Consider the following 13,569-nt stretch of genomic DNA (forward strand, 5'->3'; position numbering starts at 1 on the left):
GCATGCGGCTAGAGCACAGGTCGGGGGAGGCTGCAGCCCCCTCCCCCCCAACTGAAAGGAAAACTGCACCCCTGGCCCTAAGTATTGTACTCATGGTCCGATTGCACCGCGCGACCACTGCTCTACAAGTATAACCAGTATGAATTTGCCTACATCGCACACCAAGTACAGGAGCATGCATTTTGGCGCAGCCGCCACATATGTGGCGCTTTTGACTGCAACACGTGCGGGGCGAGAGTCTTCGGCCGGTTTCCCATGGTTAGAGGATGTAGATAGTGCGTGGCTCAATTTGCTTGTAATATACGGCCTTTGTGTTTCGAGTGTGTATAATATAATACGAACAGCTGGTCGCGCAGAACGGGCGACATATTTTGTGGTGATTTTCGTCGTCAGATTTTGACAAAAAGCTGCAGCAAGGGTAAGTTAAACACCAAAAATATTTTGTTTGTGCATGCGCGCTGGCTGTCCGTTGTAAGGGACATTCAAACTCACCCATTTGGTTCGGCACATTTGAGTCATTGTTACCTCATTGTACCTCATATGAAATGTGATGTTGCTGATTGATTTCTGGCAACTATGCAATAATGCATCTTGGATGGTTTCCATCTCGCTCAGAAATGAGCATGGCTTGCTCCTCAAAATGTGTGATAGCTGTGGATGGTGGGTGTGTGCTGCCCCCATGCGTGAGAGGGCTTCAAAACCGTCACATTGGGACAAATTCAAAGCACTGAGGAGAATTGTGACCCAAGTTACCAAGTTTCAAATCATAATCCAAGTTGGCATGGTGTTTGCCAGGTTTGGAAGACTGATGCATAGTTTCCACAGGAGCAATCTGTGAGGATTTGGCTGAACAGTGCTCATTGGTAGTCATTTTCAGTGCTTTGCTAGCATGGCAGCCAGTACTTTTGGTTTGTGCAGTCACTGTTACTAATCAGTGTTGCTGTTGGGCTAACCAGCTATTGCGTGCCCAGTGCGGGGAGGCCAGTCCCAATCAGCAGAACTGCTTGAATTGGGCCCTAGTGTACACAATGGCATGCCATTGCCAGAGAAACATTCACATGGGCTGGTACTGGCACTGGTTTGCTACAACATGGTCAGTGCAAACACCAAACTACCAGTACTGTTTTTGCACTGTTTGCTGGTGTGATATTCAAGTTTTCCAGATTCATTTCTAATCTTTGGTAGGTGACAGTTGTTGGAGCATTCCATCCTGTTGTCTGTCCTGATGCAGCCATGTAAGGCTCATGTTGAGCATACAAAAATGTCATGCTCTACTTGTGCAGCTTAAGGGGAATGTTCACATTTGAAGATATCAAAGTAAGCATCATGTATGGTGAAACAAGTTCTCTTAGAGCCATTTGTATGCCTTTAAAGTGGAAATGACTGCTCTAGACAGCATAATTCTCTGGTTAGTAGATTTGCTCCACAACATGTCATGGTTTGATTATGTCATCATAAACTGTTGTTATATCTGGAAATCATGCTCACCAACAATATGAACCCACAATGATGTATGTCTTGGCCCTGATTGCCTGCATGGCTTATGGAATCTCAGGATTTGAATGATGTTATTCTCATGTCATGAATGCCACGGTGACTGTGCAGTACTTTCCCCACTATAACTTTCCCATTGTCAGGGGTGTGTAGCTTAGAAACAAGACAAAGGTAGGTCCTAAGAAGAGCAGAATTGTAAACCACCAAAAGTTCTCCAAGATGGCTAGTGCAGTTCAAAACCCCATATCAAGGTGGAATGCACCCTTTAAAATGGCCTAAATACCTAAGAGATGAATTTTGGATACTGCATAGTTTTACTTGCCTTTACAGATTTGTTGTATTTTCTCATTCAAGTATGCATGGAATAGTTCTCTTTACTCTTGTCCTTTTCTGCCCTTTTATGATAGTGCTAAGGAAAACCACTCAGTTCCATCAATTCCAGCATCAGGAACATCTGTCCAGTGCATTTAACAGTTTCATAAACATAGGCAGCAATGTCCAAGCTGTATGATACCTACCCACAGAAATCTTACACTTGGCGACATTCCCAGAGTCTGCCACCATGGCGACGTCGCTGGCCCGCCAGCTCGAGCGGCTGGCGGCGCCCCAGAGTGCCCTGGTGGTGCACAAGAAATCACGACCCTCGCTGTTGTTCGACAAACGAGAGGCGGCGCTATTGGACAGGGACACAGTCTTCTCCATAGGTAAGCATATGTGTGCTACTGCAAAACTGCAAGAAGCATAAAGTGGTTGACTATAGAAAGACACACAGGCAGTGTCATTCCACAGGTTATGTTGATGGGGTGGCATTTGTTTTGTAGGCTTGCTTTGAGCTGAAAATGCCTGGCTGTCTTACTCCATGTTGTCTCAGTTGATCCAGCTTGTCAAAGCCGAGCTTCTGAGAGAAGCGTGTGGTGTTTCATTTCGGTAGCAGTTACTGCCGGCAAGCTATGCATCGTAACAATGCAGGCTTCCAGAGGCAAGCAGGCCTGATTTATTTATCTAGGCTGTAAGTACAGATTTGGGAGGTGTTGTATACATTGCTTCATATGATGCCTATTGTGTAATGCATTATGCAGTGCTGACACCTTAGGCCATGCCGTGCCAGAGCAGTGAGGCTGTCATAGCAGCGAACAGGATATTGTAATTGAGCACCCACCCATCACATACCCATCTGCTTGACCTTTCATGTGGCATGTTGCATCTGTTGCATGTTTTGTATGCATGACTTTTCTTGTCTTGCATTACAGGTAAAACTCATTACTACCCTTTTTGGAAGTTCCTGATAGGAGGCTGTGCAAATCTGTGAGTTACTTTGTTGTAGCAGCTAGCATTCCAGTTTGAGCCTCGCTTGATAGAATATGTTTCCACCTCAGGTCTGGATGGATTTGAAGACCTTCTGAACCTGAACCCAGCATTTGTTAAGTACCAGGAGACTCTGTTCTCGGAGAATGCCAAGACAATGGAGCGTGCTGTGCAGACAAAAGAAGTCAACGACCAGCTGGACGAAGTGCTGGAAGAGTTCCTCTGCCTGGCATGTCCCTATTTTCTGTTGAAACCAACACAGAAAGCCCTGGAGTGGCTTGTATACAGGTGTGTATTGTATCGTTTTTCACGGTGTGACCGTGCTGGGCGTGGGGTGACAAACTATGTTTCATCATTCCTGTTCATTCATGTTTTGCTTAGTGATTTGACTGCACCCTATAATGCTGTTTTCTTCTTCTGGTTTTTTTTTTTTGGGGGGGGGCTCGGAAGCCCATTTTAATTTGGCTGTGGTAACAATTAACATGTGACGGAGCGTACGGGCCTCTAGCCATATCCCTCTCTTTCAGGTTCCACATTCACGAGTTCAACGTGAATGCCCTACTCCGATGCATCTTCCCGTACCACGATACCAACATCTTCGTACGGGCGTTGCAACTACTGCGGCTTAAGGAGGAGACCAACAGGTGGCACTGGTTGCACCCGCTGCAGAACCCAGGGGTGCCACTGACGAAGGCGGCGCTAGCGGTCCAATGCGCGGAGAACCTCGGCTTCATGAAGTTCCTGTGCCTGATGAATAAGAAAATGATGAAGGTGCGTCGACTTCCGCGTGGGAAGCTTACGTGACGTCATGGCAGCTACAACCTTGGCACGGTAGCCGACGCGCGATAGGGTTATTGAAGCCACGTGGCCCTTCCGGGCCTCCATCCGTCGTTCAGTGATGTGACCTCTCTAAAATCATGGAAAGTCGTGTCTCATTGAGACTCCTGTACCTGAGCGGCTCCTGCAGGGTTCCTGACCATGTGCCAACCCCGTTCCGCTGCGACCTCTCGGGGAGTGCCCTGCTTCAGGCGCAGGTCCAGTCGCTTCACCGTGGGCAGTGTCATGCGGCGCCTCTAGCGGCGGTACGGCGCCCTCCCGCCCCTCGCCCCTCCCCCGTCTACCCTTTCTTTTCCGTGCGGCAGGTGCACGGCGCCGGCTCGACGGCGCTGCATGCACCCGTTGCGTTCTTCGTGACGGCGCTGTCTGCCGGCCTGGAGCGGTGCGCGGCCGTCTCAGAGCCGCAGGTGGCGCTGCTGGTGCCTCACCTGCTGCGCTGCCTGGGCTCGCCGCTGGCCGAGCTGCGCGCCGGCGGCTGCATGCTGGTGGGCCAGCTGGCGCGGCGCGCCGCCCTGTCGGGCGCGCTCGCCGACCGGCTCTTCACGGCGTTGGCCAAGGTGAGACGAGCCGCTGGGGACGGGTGGACGACGGTCAGACGGTCTGGCGGACGGGAGTCCCCGCCTTGGCTGGTCAGGTGCCCGAAGATGATATTTGAGGCTTGTATTTGTCAAAGAACCGCACTCTTCTGTGATGCGCTTGTAGAGCGTGTGTGAGATGATGGAGAGTGCCTGACAATACAGGAGGCGGGTGCCGTGGGGTCGGACCTCGGCGCTCCCGCCCCTCCGCCCGGTGACGCGCGTCTGCTCCCGCAGGATCTGTCGGAGCCGCTGGCGGGCGAGCGTGTGACGGCGCTGGCTGTGCTGGCGCAGAGCCAGACGCTGGCGCTGGCGCCGGCGGCCGCCCTGGAGCCGCTGAGCCCGAGTCTGCCGGCGCTGACGGCCGCCCTCGCCGACCTCAGCCAACGCTGCTCCGTCCTGGTGCGGTCCGGGGCGGGCGTCACGCTGCGTGGCTGGGTCGGTCGGGGGCGTGGGAGGGCGTGTGCGGCTGGTTTGGTAAGGGGGGGGGGAGGATCTCGCTGGTGTCGCGCGAGGCTGCTGTGTCGACGGCATGGACGCAGATGATCGTACGTGCCGCCCAGAGACTCCCAGAATCGGAGATGCTGCAGCGCGGCAAGTGGTCGCGGGCTCGTGAAGTCCTTGTTATTCGACATAGTTCCTTGTTTTATAAAAATGCTCCATACGCATCACATAGTGCAACGGAGTGCTGTCACAGAGCAGTGCTAGGTGCCTGGGGTTGGCCACCTTAGTGGACACGTGATGCATGTGCATGGTATTCTGGGATGTCGGCTCCTTGCGCCCGCTATGCAATACCAGTCGCCTCTTTCAGCAATTGCTCAGCTGCCTCCTGCGGACGTGTGTGCTGGAGTCGGCCAAGGGAGACGCCACCGCGGGTACCATGGCAACGGCGTTGATCAGTGACGTCAGAGTGGAGGACCCGCGAGAGCAGGAACGCATCATTCGGTCAGTAGCCTCAACTGATTGCATATGGAATGGCATATACTTGGGGTGGAAGTGTCATCTTTATCGTTTTTTAGTTTCCTTTTCATGCTAATATGTAAGTTTATGTCTACATGCTGAAAGCTCAGCCTTCGGCTAGTTAGCCGCACTTGTACTGTTTTTCTGGGTCATAACCCGATGTTTTTGCAAGGATCACTGGTGCTTATTCTGACTTAGTTTTCTCATTCCCTACGTCGGTGGGCCCAGCAGCTCTGGTCGATCCCATGTCGCTATTCCCAGTTGTGACCTGTCCGCCGGCGTTCCCTCTGACGTGGCCTCTGCATTTGTAGGTCACTGACCGAGCTGTTCACGGCCGGTGAGGCGGAGGCTAAGCCGCTGCTGGCCGCCCTCTGCCCGCTGCTGGCCGTCACGGAGCGCATGTACCCGGCGCCGTTCGACGCCGCGCTGGGCGCCGCCGCCGCCCCGGCCGGCGGTCGGCTGGCGCCGCTGCTGGCCGCCCTCCGAGGACGCGTCGGCGGCGCCGGTCAGTCACGCCCCGCGGGCAGTGGGAAGGGGGAGGGGTGAAGGCTCAGTCACGCCCCGCGGGTAGTGGGGAAGGAGGAGGGGTACAGGCTCAGTCACGCCCCGTGGCCGGTAGGGGCAGAGGGAGGGGTACAGGCTCAGTCTCGCCCCGTGGCCGGTAGGGGCAGAAGGAGGGGTACGGGCTCAGTCACGCCCCGCGGGTAGTGGGGAAGGAGGAGGGGTGCAGGCCCAGTCACGCCCCGCGGGTAGTGGGGAAGGAGGAGGGGTAGCAGGCTCAGTCACGCCCCGTGGCCGGTAGGGGCAGAGGGAGGGGTACAGGCTCAGTCTCGCCCCGTGGCCGGTAGGGGCAGAAGGAGGGGTACGGGCTCAGTCACGCCCCGCGTCCGGTAGGGAAAGGGGAGAGGGGTACAGGCTCAGTCACGCCCCGCGGCCTGTAGGGGCAGAGGGAGGGGTACAGGCTCAGTCACGTCCCGCGACACATGGCTCGTGGGGGTAGGGGTGGGAAGCCTGCTCGGCGCTCGCAGTCGGCGCCAGTGATGAACTAAGGAGCGGCCTGTGGGGTTTTGTGGGTGGTGCGGCGGAATGAGGCAGCATTATGGCGTGAGCGTGAGTCGGATAGACCGTGCCGACTATAGATTGCGATTGCCGCGTCCCCGAAGTCCCGAAGGTGTGTCCCGTGTCCCAAACGCGTCGCCGAGGCTGGAGTACGTTGGTTTGCCCTGCGTGGTGCACCGTGTGGCGCAGCCAGATCCGGGTCTGTCTTCGAGCCACTGACACGGCAGACCGGAGTCAATGCCACGTCTCTGCGGAGCTCGCTGCCGGAGAATGAGAAGGGTGGTATTGCGCCGCACGTGCTCGCTCCACTGGACTCGCCGCTGTCGCCCGCCGTGACGCTCGCTCGGCTCCGCAGTGGGCTGCGGCGTGTTTGTGGATCTGAACCACCCGGAGGAGAGCACCCGGCACGAGGCCGTCAAGCAGCTGCTGACGTCACTGCGCCGCGGTCAGGTGAGGTCAGGCGGTCTGGTGGCGTCACTGCGCCGAGGTCAGGTGAGGTCAGGCGGTCTGCTGACGTCACTGCGCCGGGGTCAGGTGAGGTCAGGCGGTCTGCTGACGTCACTGCGTCGGAGTCAGGTGAGGTCAGGCCGTCTGGTGGCGTCACTGGGCCGGGGTCAGGTGAGGTCAGGCCGTCTGGTGACGTCACTGCGCCGGGGTCAGGTGAGGTCAGGCGGTCTGGTGGCGTCACTGCGCCGGAGTCAGGTGAGGTCAGGCGGTCTGGTGACGTCACTGCGCCGGTCGGGTGAGGTCAGGCGGTCTGGTGGCGTCACTGCGCCGGGGTCAGGTGAGGTCAGGCCGTCTGGTGGCGTCACTGCGCCGGGGTCAGGTGAGGTCAGGCGGTCTGGTGGAGTCACTGCGCCGGGGTCAGGTGAGGTCAGGCGGTCTGGTGGCGTCACTGCGCCGGGGTCATGGGTGGCGTCATGAGTCGGCGTCTGTGGCGTCCTGCGGGGTCAGGCGAGAGCGGTCTGGTGGCGTCGCTGCGCCGGGGTCAGGCGAGGTTGGGCGGCCTGATGACGTTACTGTGCCGGGGTCAGGTGAGGCCGGGCAGTCCGCCGCCGATGGCGGATGGGGACTGAGTTCTTCGCGTCAGCCGCGGGCGGCGCCTTGATTGGATTGGCTTGAATCTCACACTTGGCGATAGTTACACAGGGATAGATCGCCTCGGTTGGAGCGCTCGAACAATCTAGATCGTCGTCATTGGGACTGGAGGACGCACTCAGCTGCTGAGGCTATATGGTGCCGCCTGCCTATCACCTTGGCAGACGGGCACTGGGAGGGGGGGGGGGCGAGAGGGATCGAACCCCGTTTCTCTGGTCTCCCGGACGTGCCGGCATTCCAAACCGCTGGGTGTATTATCCAAACACCGCACTGAATCATATCGCGAATGCGGTCACGAGTCATCTTCCGGAGCGCCGAGAAGTTGCGGCAGATGTAGCAGAAGTGCGTGCTCGTGAAGTGAGGGTGTTTGCGGCCGGCCCAGCCGCCGGCCTGACCTCTGTGTGACCCCGTCGCCAGGTGGCGGACAGCGAACTGGTACGCTCGGCCCTGCTCTCGGCCCTCGCAGACGAGTCGGACCGCATCGTCAAGCTGGCGCTCAAGGTGCCCGTGGAGAAGAGTCTCGAGCTGGTGTCGTGGGAGGAGGTACGTGGGCGCCGCCTCTGCGCTGCGCTCCGCCAGGAAGTTTCTGCACCGACATTGGTGTAGAGGAAAGAGCAGTTGAATGGTGTTGAGAATGTGAATGGGCTTGACATTCCAGGCCTGTCCACCGATGTTTTTGTGTCGGTCGACAGGAGTAACAAAAGATGAGAGGAGAACGAACCGGACCTTTTGTCTTCATCATGTGTGCTGTTCTGTTCTGTGTTGAGCTGTTCTGCTTTGTATTGAGCTGTTCTGCTCTGTGTTGAGTTGTTCTGCTCTGTGTGGAGCTGTTCCATTCTGTGTGGAGTTGTTGAGCTGTTCTGTTTTGTGTTGAGCTGTTCTGTGTTGAGCTGTTCCGTTCCGTGTTGAGCTGTTCTCTTCAGTTGACCCGTTGGCTGCTGCGTCCGGCAGCTGTCCGGCCGGCTGACCACGTGCCTGGACGCCGGGCACGGCGATCAGGTGCGCTGGCTGTGCGCGCGCGCTCTGGCGCGCCTGGAGACGGCCGTGGGCGGCGGGCTGGACCGGCCGCCCAACGCCGCCCTGCTGACGGCCCTGCTGCCGGCCGACTGGAGCGACACCACCGCCGAGGAGCTGCGCCGTGTCCTGGAGCAGCCCGTCTGCCCCGGTGAGAGGGGGGGGGGAAGGGGGGCTGGGGAGCACGGGGTGAACTGTGGCCGGGGAGTTCACACAGGGAGAGTGGCTGTACGACGGAGAAAGGAAGGTGCTGGGTATCCCTCCGAGGGGAGAAATGCAACCGCCTGCCCCTTTAAGGTTTATGTGGGGATGACCTGTCTTCAGCAGAAGGAGGGGGTGGGGCGGGGTGGCGCCACTGTATGTCCGTTTGGCGTACCAAAAGCGGGACGAGAGTGAAGTGTGGTTCCTTGTGGGGCCTGGTGAAGCTTGTGAGTGTGGTGCCCTGCGTGAGCACGACTAGGGCTTTTTCCGGTTAATTCAGACATCAACCTGTCCACCTTCATGTATTTCGAAATCATACAGTTGTCGGGATGGGAGTGTGTTGAACGTCTCGCCCGTTTCTATGAAGCGTTTAATTCAAGGCGTTACCGCGAGGGAAACCGGTGGGCACGACCACAGAGGAGCAATACTGAGCACTTAAGCATAACAAGGACATATATTTAAACAATAATCACTGACATGCAAACAGTATTGAGCAGAGCGCCGCGTGTGCCAGCCAGACGCCACACACACCACCGCGCGCCTCTCCGTCTGTGGCGTTCTGGCTGGTCCCTGACGTCGCCCGGTTGGCAGCGCTGGCCGCGTTCCTGGACGCCTCGCCGGACTGCGGGCGCCCCGCATACCTGACCGCCGCGCTGGACCTGCTGGCGGCGCAGCTGGGCGAGCTGCCGGCGGCGGCGCGGCGCGCCACGCTCGCCGCCCTCGCCGGTCGGCTGGCGCGCGGCGAGGTGCGGCGGCCGGCGCGCGTCGCCGCCGCCGCGCTGGCCGCCGCCGCGCTCCACCGTGACGCCGACGGCGCGCCGGAGACGCTGGCGCCGTTGCGACACCTGCTGGAGGACGGCAAGGTGTGGGCAGGGGAGTGGCGGCAGCAGCTGGAAGGCGGCTCGCACCGGGGCTGTTGTTGCCGCTCGCTTTGTCATTTGAGTGGGCTGTGAATCGTGATCGTCCTGCACACGAAACGCTTTGGAAATAGCTTCACAGTTAGGCATTGGCACTGAAGTGCTTCGGACGAATTCGCTGAAAGAGGGCTTCGCGATCGGTTACCGCCTCGCGTGTGGGCCTGACCACGCCGCGGTCTCCGGCAGCTGAAGGTGTCGGGCGCCCTCTCCGCCGAGCTGACGCCGCTGGACCTGGTGCGGGACGCGGAGCACGCGTCACCGGCCGCCGCGCTGCTCTGCGTGCTGGTGGCTGTCGTCGACGCGGCAGCCGAGACAGGTGCGGCGCGCGGTCCCCGGAGTTTGCACGGCCTGTGATCTCATGGCGTCGCTGCGTCGGATTAACGCGGTGCGGAGGTGCCGCGGAGGGTGCTCGTCTCGTGGTTATGGCTGCATCGTGCTGTTCGCGGCTCACCCGAACAACAGTCCGGCAGAGACGGCCGCGAGCCGTCGTCTCGGCGCGTGGAGACGAGATGTCGCTGTTGGCATCACAGTCCCGAACGCTGCGGTGCCGGTGGCGTCCGCCGCTCCAGCGGGGTGGTCATGTTACCGGGGCGACCGCCCGTGCCGATCACTGCCGCGGCCGCGCGTGAGACGCGCTGAGTCCAGTCGTGATGCTTCGTTGGTTCAGCGTGTGCCACCGGATCGGCGGCGGCCGGGTTTGTGTCGCGCTGTATGTCGTGCCAGGCGCTCGCGTGATGACAGGAGGCGCCGATCGGTGCCGTCCCCGTCTCCGCGTGCTCCCAAGTAACGGTCGCCGTGCCTGTGCCGCCCAGACGTCTCCGACATCCAGTGGTGGTCGGCGGCGGCGGCCGACTCGGAGCGGCTGGCAGCTCTGGTCGCCTTGTACCGCTCGGCCGCCGTCGGGCTCAGCCAGCCCCGCTCGCGCTGCCGCCCCCTGCACCAGGCCGTCGTGGCAGCCCTCTTCAAGGTGAGACCGGCGGCCCAGGCTGGGCCGGTCTGTGGCTGCGGCTGGTCGGCGCGCACAGACCAGCAGGGAGCAATGCCGCTGCTGTTGGGGAGACGGGGATGGTGCGGGGAGCGGGTGAGGCCTGGTTTGCCGGATAGCACCATCAAGGTCATGGCTCTTGTGCATCTGTCCTGGTCAGAAGGTGACTTGAAGGCCTGACTTGGCCTTGTGTCACCCCATCGTCTCGTTTTGTCGCCCTGTCCTGTGGATCACCGGGCGTAACGTTCGCGATAACCGTTAAGATCCGATGCAACCCCCAGCACAACTGTCTGTCCTCCTCTCGCTTCCCCCCCCCCCCCCGCGGTCACGCGCAGCCGGCTGCCGCCACACACGGCACCAGCGCCCTCTAGCGGTGTGCTCTCGTCACCCGGCCCGTGCCGCCTCGACAGGCGCGTCTGCCGGCGCTGGGCGGTCAGCTGGCGTTCCTGGCGCAGTTCTGGTCGGCCGAGGCCGGGCTGCCACCGCAGGCGCCGGCCGAGCTGGCCGCGCAGGTGGCCGCCCTGGTGATGGCCGGCGCGCTGCTGGCGGCGGCGCCGGCCGCCCGCCTGCCGGCGCTGCTGGCGCCCGACGCCGCACTCCTGCCCACCCTGCTGGTGGCTGTGCGGTCGCCCCTGGCGCAGGTGGGTCGCGCTGCTGTGGACGACGCTCAGTCGCGCACTCCGTTCGTGACTGGGGTTTGTGTGAACTTTGGAGGTGTTCGCGGTGCTGTTGTTGTGAACGATCGCCCCTTGCGGACGTGGTCTTTGACACGCTTCCTGGAGCATTGATCTCTCCTCGCACTTCTGCGGGCTGTTGCCAGCTGTGTCATGGTGTCGCGTGACTCCTCTGAGAAACTGTATTTCTGCCGACGGTGTCCCCCTCACGACCGTCCGCCGCTGGCCCAGGTCCGCCGGGCGGCGATGGAGTGTGTGGAGAAGGTGTCGGCGGCGAAGGGCGACCAAGGCCAAGCCGGTGCCACTGCTGCCGCTGGCCGGCCGGCTGGTCGCCTACCGCCAGGAGATCATCGCCGACGCCGAGTGAGTCCCCGAGCGGCGACGCTCGGGGGGGGGGGGGGGGGGGCGGGCGTGGCAGGATACGCGAGGTGCCCCACTGTAGTCTGACGTTCACGCCGCGCAGTGCAAGACAGACCCGTGAGCGTCGGGTGACGTCGGCCATGGTGAGGCGGCTGGCCGTGCTGCTGCGCGACGGCTGAAATCCTCGCGGAAGAGCAGCAACGTGACGTCACGCGTAAACGTCACAATGTCATCCGGAGAATGGGTGGTTTGAAGTCGGGTCACTTAGTTTGCGTGCTGTTATAACAAGGAGAACCGGGGCGTCGTGTGCTGGAGCCTTGTGCTGTTTCGCAGAGGCACGATTTCGCAAAATAAGGGAAGGGAGGGACTGAGCACGGAAAGAAATTGTAAGCCTACCTGCAAAATACGCCAAAAATGTACGTCTCCCTGGATTTGGACAACTTTTACGTCATCTTCGCGGAGAAGTGGGGACTACCCCCACTAGACGAATGTGTCGTAATAGTCGCATATACATATATATATATATATATATATATATATATATATATATATATATATATATATATATAATGGTCGTTTCCTCACCATGACGGCACGCTCTCCGACAGAGCCGTGGAGCGCTGCCTGGCCGACGGAGACCGTGACTGGCTGCCGCACCTGGTGGAGGTTGTGGTGTCGGAGGTTGTACCGGACCCGGTGCGCTCGTCGCTGGCCGCCCTGCTTCCTCCCCTGGCGGATCAGGTCAGTCCCGGACGAGCGGCGCGGCGCCCGCTCTGTGTCAGCTCGGGCTCTGAACAGGTGGCCACGCTGGGCGAATCAGCGTATTGACGGGTTGTGTGGTGGTCCGGGCACATGTGGTGCTCCACCTACGTGGCGTCTACTGATATTCCGTATTTAAATTCGCTTCTGCCTGGCCGGTCGTTGGTGTTTTACGTCGACGTTGTCAGTTGTGTGTGATCTCAGGAAGCGTTGTGCACCTGCGTCATTTGATCTTTATTGAACATTCGTGGTCATTCGCATGTGTCATTTGATCTTTATTTGGCATTCGCTGTCATTTGAATGTCATTTGTGGTGCTCGTCATTCGTCTGCGATTTGATACAGCGGCGTTTTGCGAATTGTGCAACGATTGTGATTGCTTTTGTCATTGGGTTATGATGACGATGATTACTGTGGTTATTGTTATTTGTATTATCATTCTTGTTATTATCAGTAGTAGTATTATTGCGAACCTTGGCGAAATCCAGCCGGTGGCTATTCTAACGCCTCGTCAGTACGTATCACATGGATAAACACAGAACACCCAACGCATGCAAATGAGACGCAACGCCAGCGATACACATACGATGTTGTAAAACATGTGCGACTTATGATGCAATCAGCACCTGCACGTCCTGGCCAGTTGGCCAATTTAGGTAAGTTATCTGATGAAAGGCATTGTTTTGTCCTTGAACTCATTTAAGTTAGTAGTTAGTTAAGGGTTTACGGTCTGCTTAAAGCTGAGGGTGCGGAAACGGCCGACAGCGCCGTGCCCCGAACCCCCGACCTCTCGACCCTGACCCGGGCTTGGTGCCTGACGTGCGGCGCCGCGCCCGCAGGCGACACTGCGCCGCTGTGCGCCGCTGCTGTCGGCGCTGCTGTCCGAGTGCGCGGCGGCGGCGGCACCGCTCAGCGCGGCCCGCTCGGCGCTGGTGGCCCGGCTGCTGCGGCTGTTCACCGCCGACACGGCCGGCTGCCTGACCGAGCCGGCCGTGTGGAGCGTGTTCGGGGACGCGCTGGCGGCCGAGGCGGCCGTGCTGGCGCTGCCGGACGGGCCCGTCTCGCCGCAGGTCCTGCTTCTCAGACAGGTCAGTCGGCGGCGCCGGACGACGCGCGCCGTCTCCCGCTCGCGGGGGAGTAGATGGGGCTGCTGAGTCAGGGTAGTCGAGTCTGTTCATGCCTTGGCGGTGTGGTGCTCGTACATGTACGTCGGCAGGGCCCGGTGATTTGTATTTGCTGGCCAGCGGGCGCCAGCCGAAGAGGAGAGAGGTGCGCGGCTGGGCCAGGGTACGCCATTGTGATCAGGGCTTTATGACGTGCTCAGCATCTGAGG

At 59.4% G+C, this 13,569-nt stretch overlaps 1 protein-coding gene and 1 long non-coding RNA gene across 2 annotated transcripts; both read left to right on the forward strand.

Moving 5' to 3' along the window:
• Positions 1–224: 224 nt before the first annotated feature.
• On the forward strand, positions 225–10,816 carry LOC119097437 (U3 small nucleolar RNA-associated protein 10). Its single transcript, XM_037220470.1, has 14 exons — positions 225–418; positions 2,046–2,198; positions 2,871–3,087; positions 3,327–3,570; positions 3,942–4,022; positions 4,449–4,613; positions 5,023–5,156; positions 5,483–5,601; positions 6,586–6,644; positions 7,746–7,871; positions 8,280–8,372; positions 9,647–9,776; positions 10,273–10,342; positions 10,807–10,816. The coding sequence occupies exons 2-14, from the start codon at positions 2,057–2,059 to the stop codon at positions 10,814–10,816; spliced, it is 1,590 nt and encodes a 529-aa protein (XP_037076365.1). The 5' UTR covers positions 225–418; positions 2,046–2,056.
• A 215-nt stretch (positions 10,817–11,031) lies between these two features.
• On the forward strand, positions 11,032–12,215 carry LOC119096237 (uncharacterized). The gene is made up of 3 exons (XR_005094037.1): positions 11,032–11,086; positions 11,351–11,482; positions 12,088–12,215. It is a non-coding gene; the product is annotated as an uncharacterized LOC119096237 (long non-coding RNA).
• The last annotated feature ends 1,354 nt before the right edge of the window (positions 12,216–13,569 follow it).

The sequence above is a fragment of the Pollicipes pollicipes genome, unplaced genomic scaffold (assembly GCF_011947565.3).
Source record: "Pollicipes pollicipes isolate AB1234 unplaced genomic scaffold, Ppol_2.1 Scaffold_4295;HRSCAF=5057_pilon_pilon_pilon, whole genome shotgun sequence".
Lineage (NCBI taxonomy): Eukaryota > Metazoa > Arthropoda > Thecostraca > Pollicipedomorpha > Pollicipedidae > Pollicipes > Pollicipes pollicipes.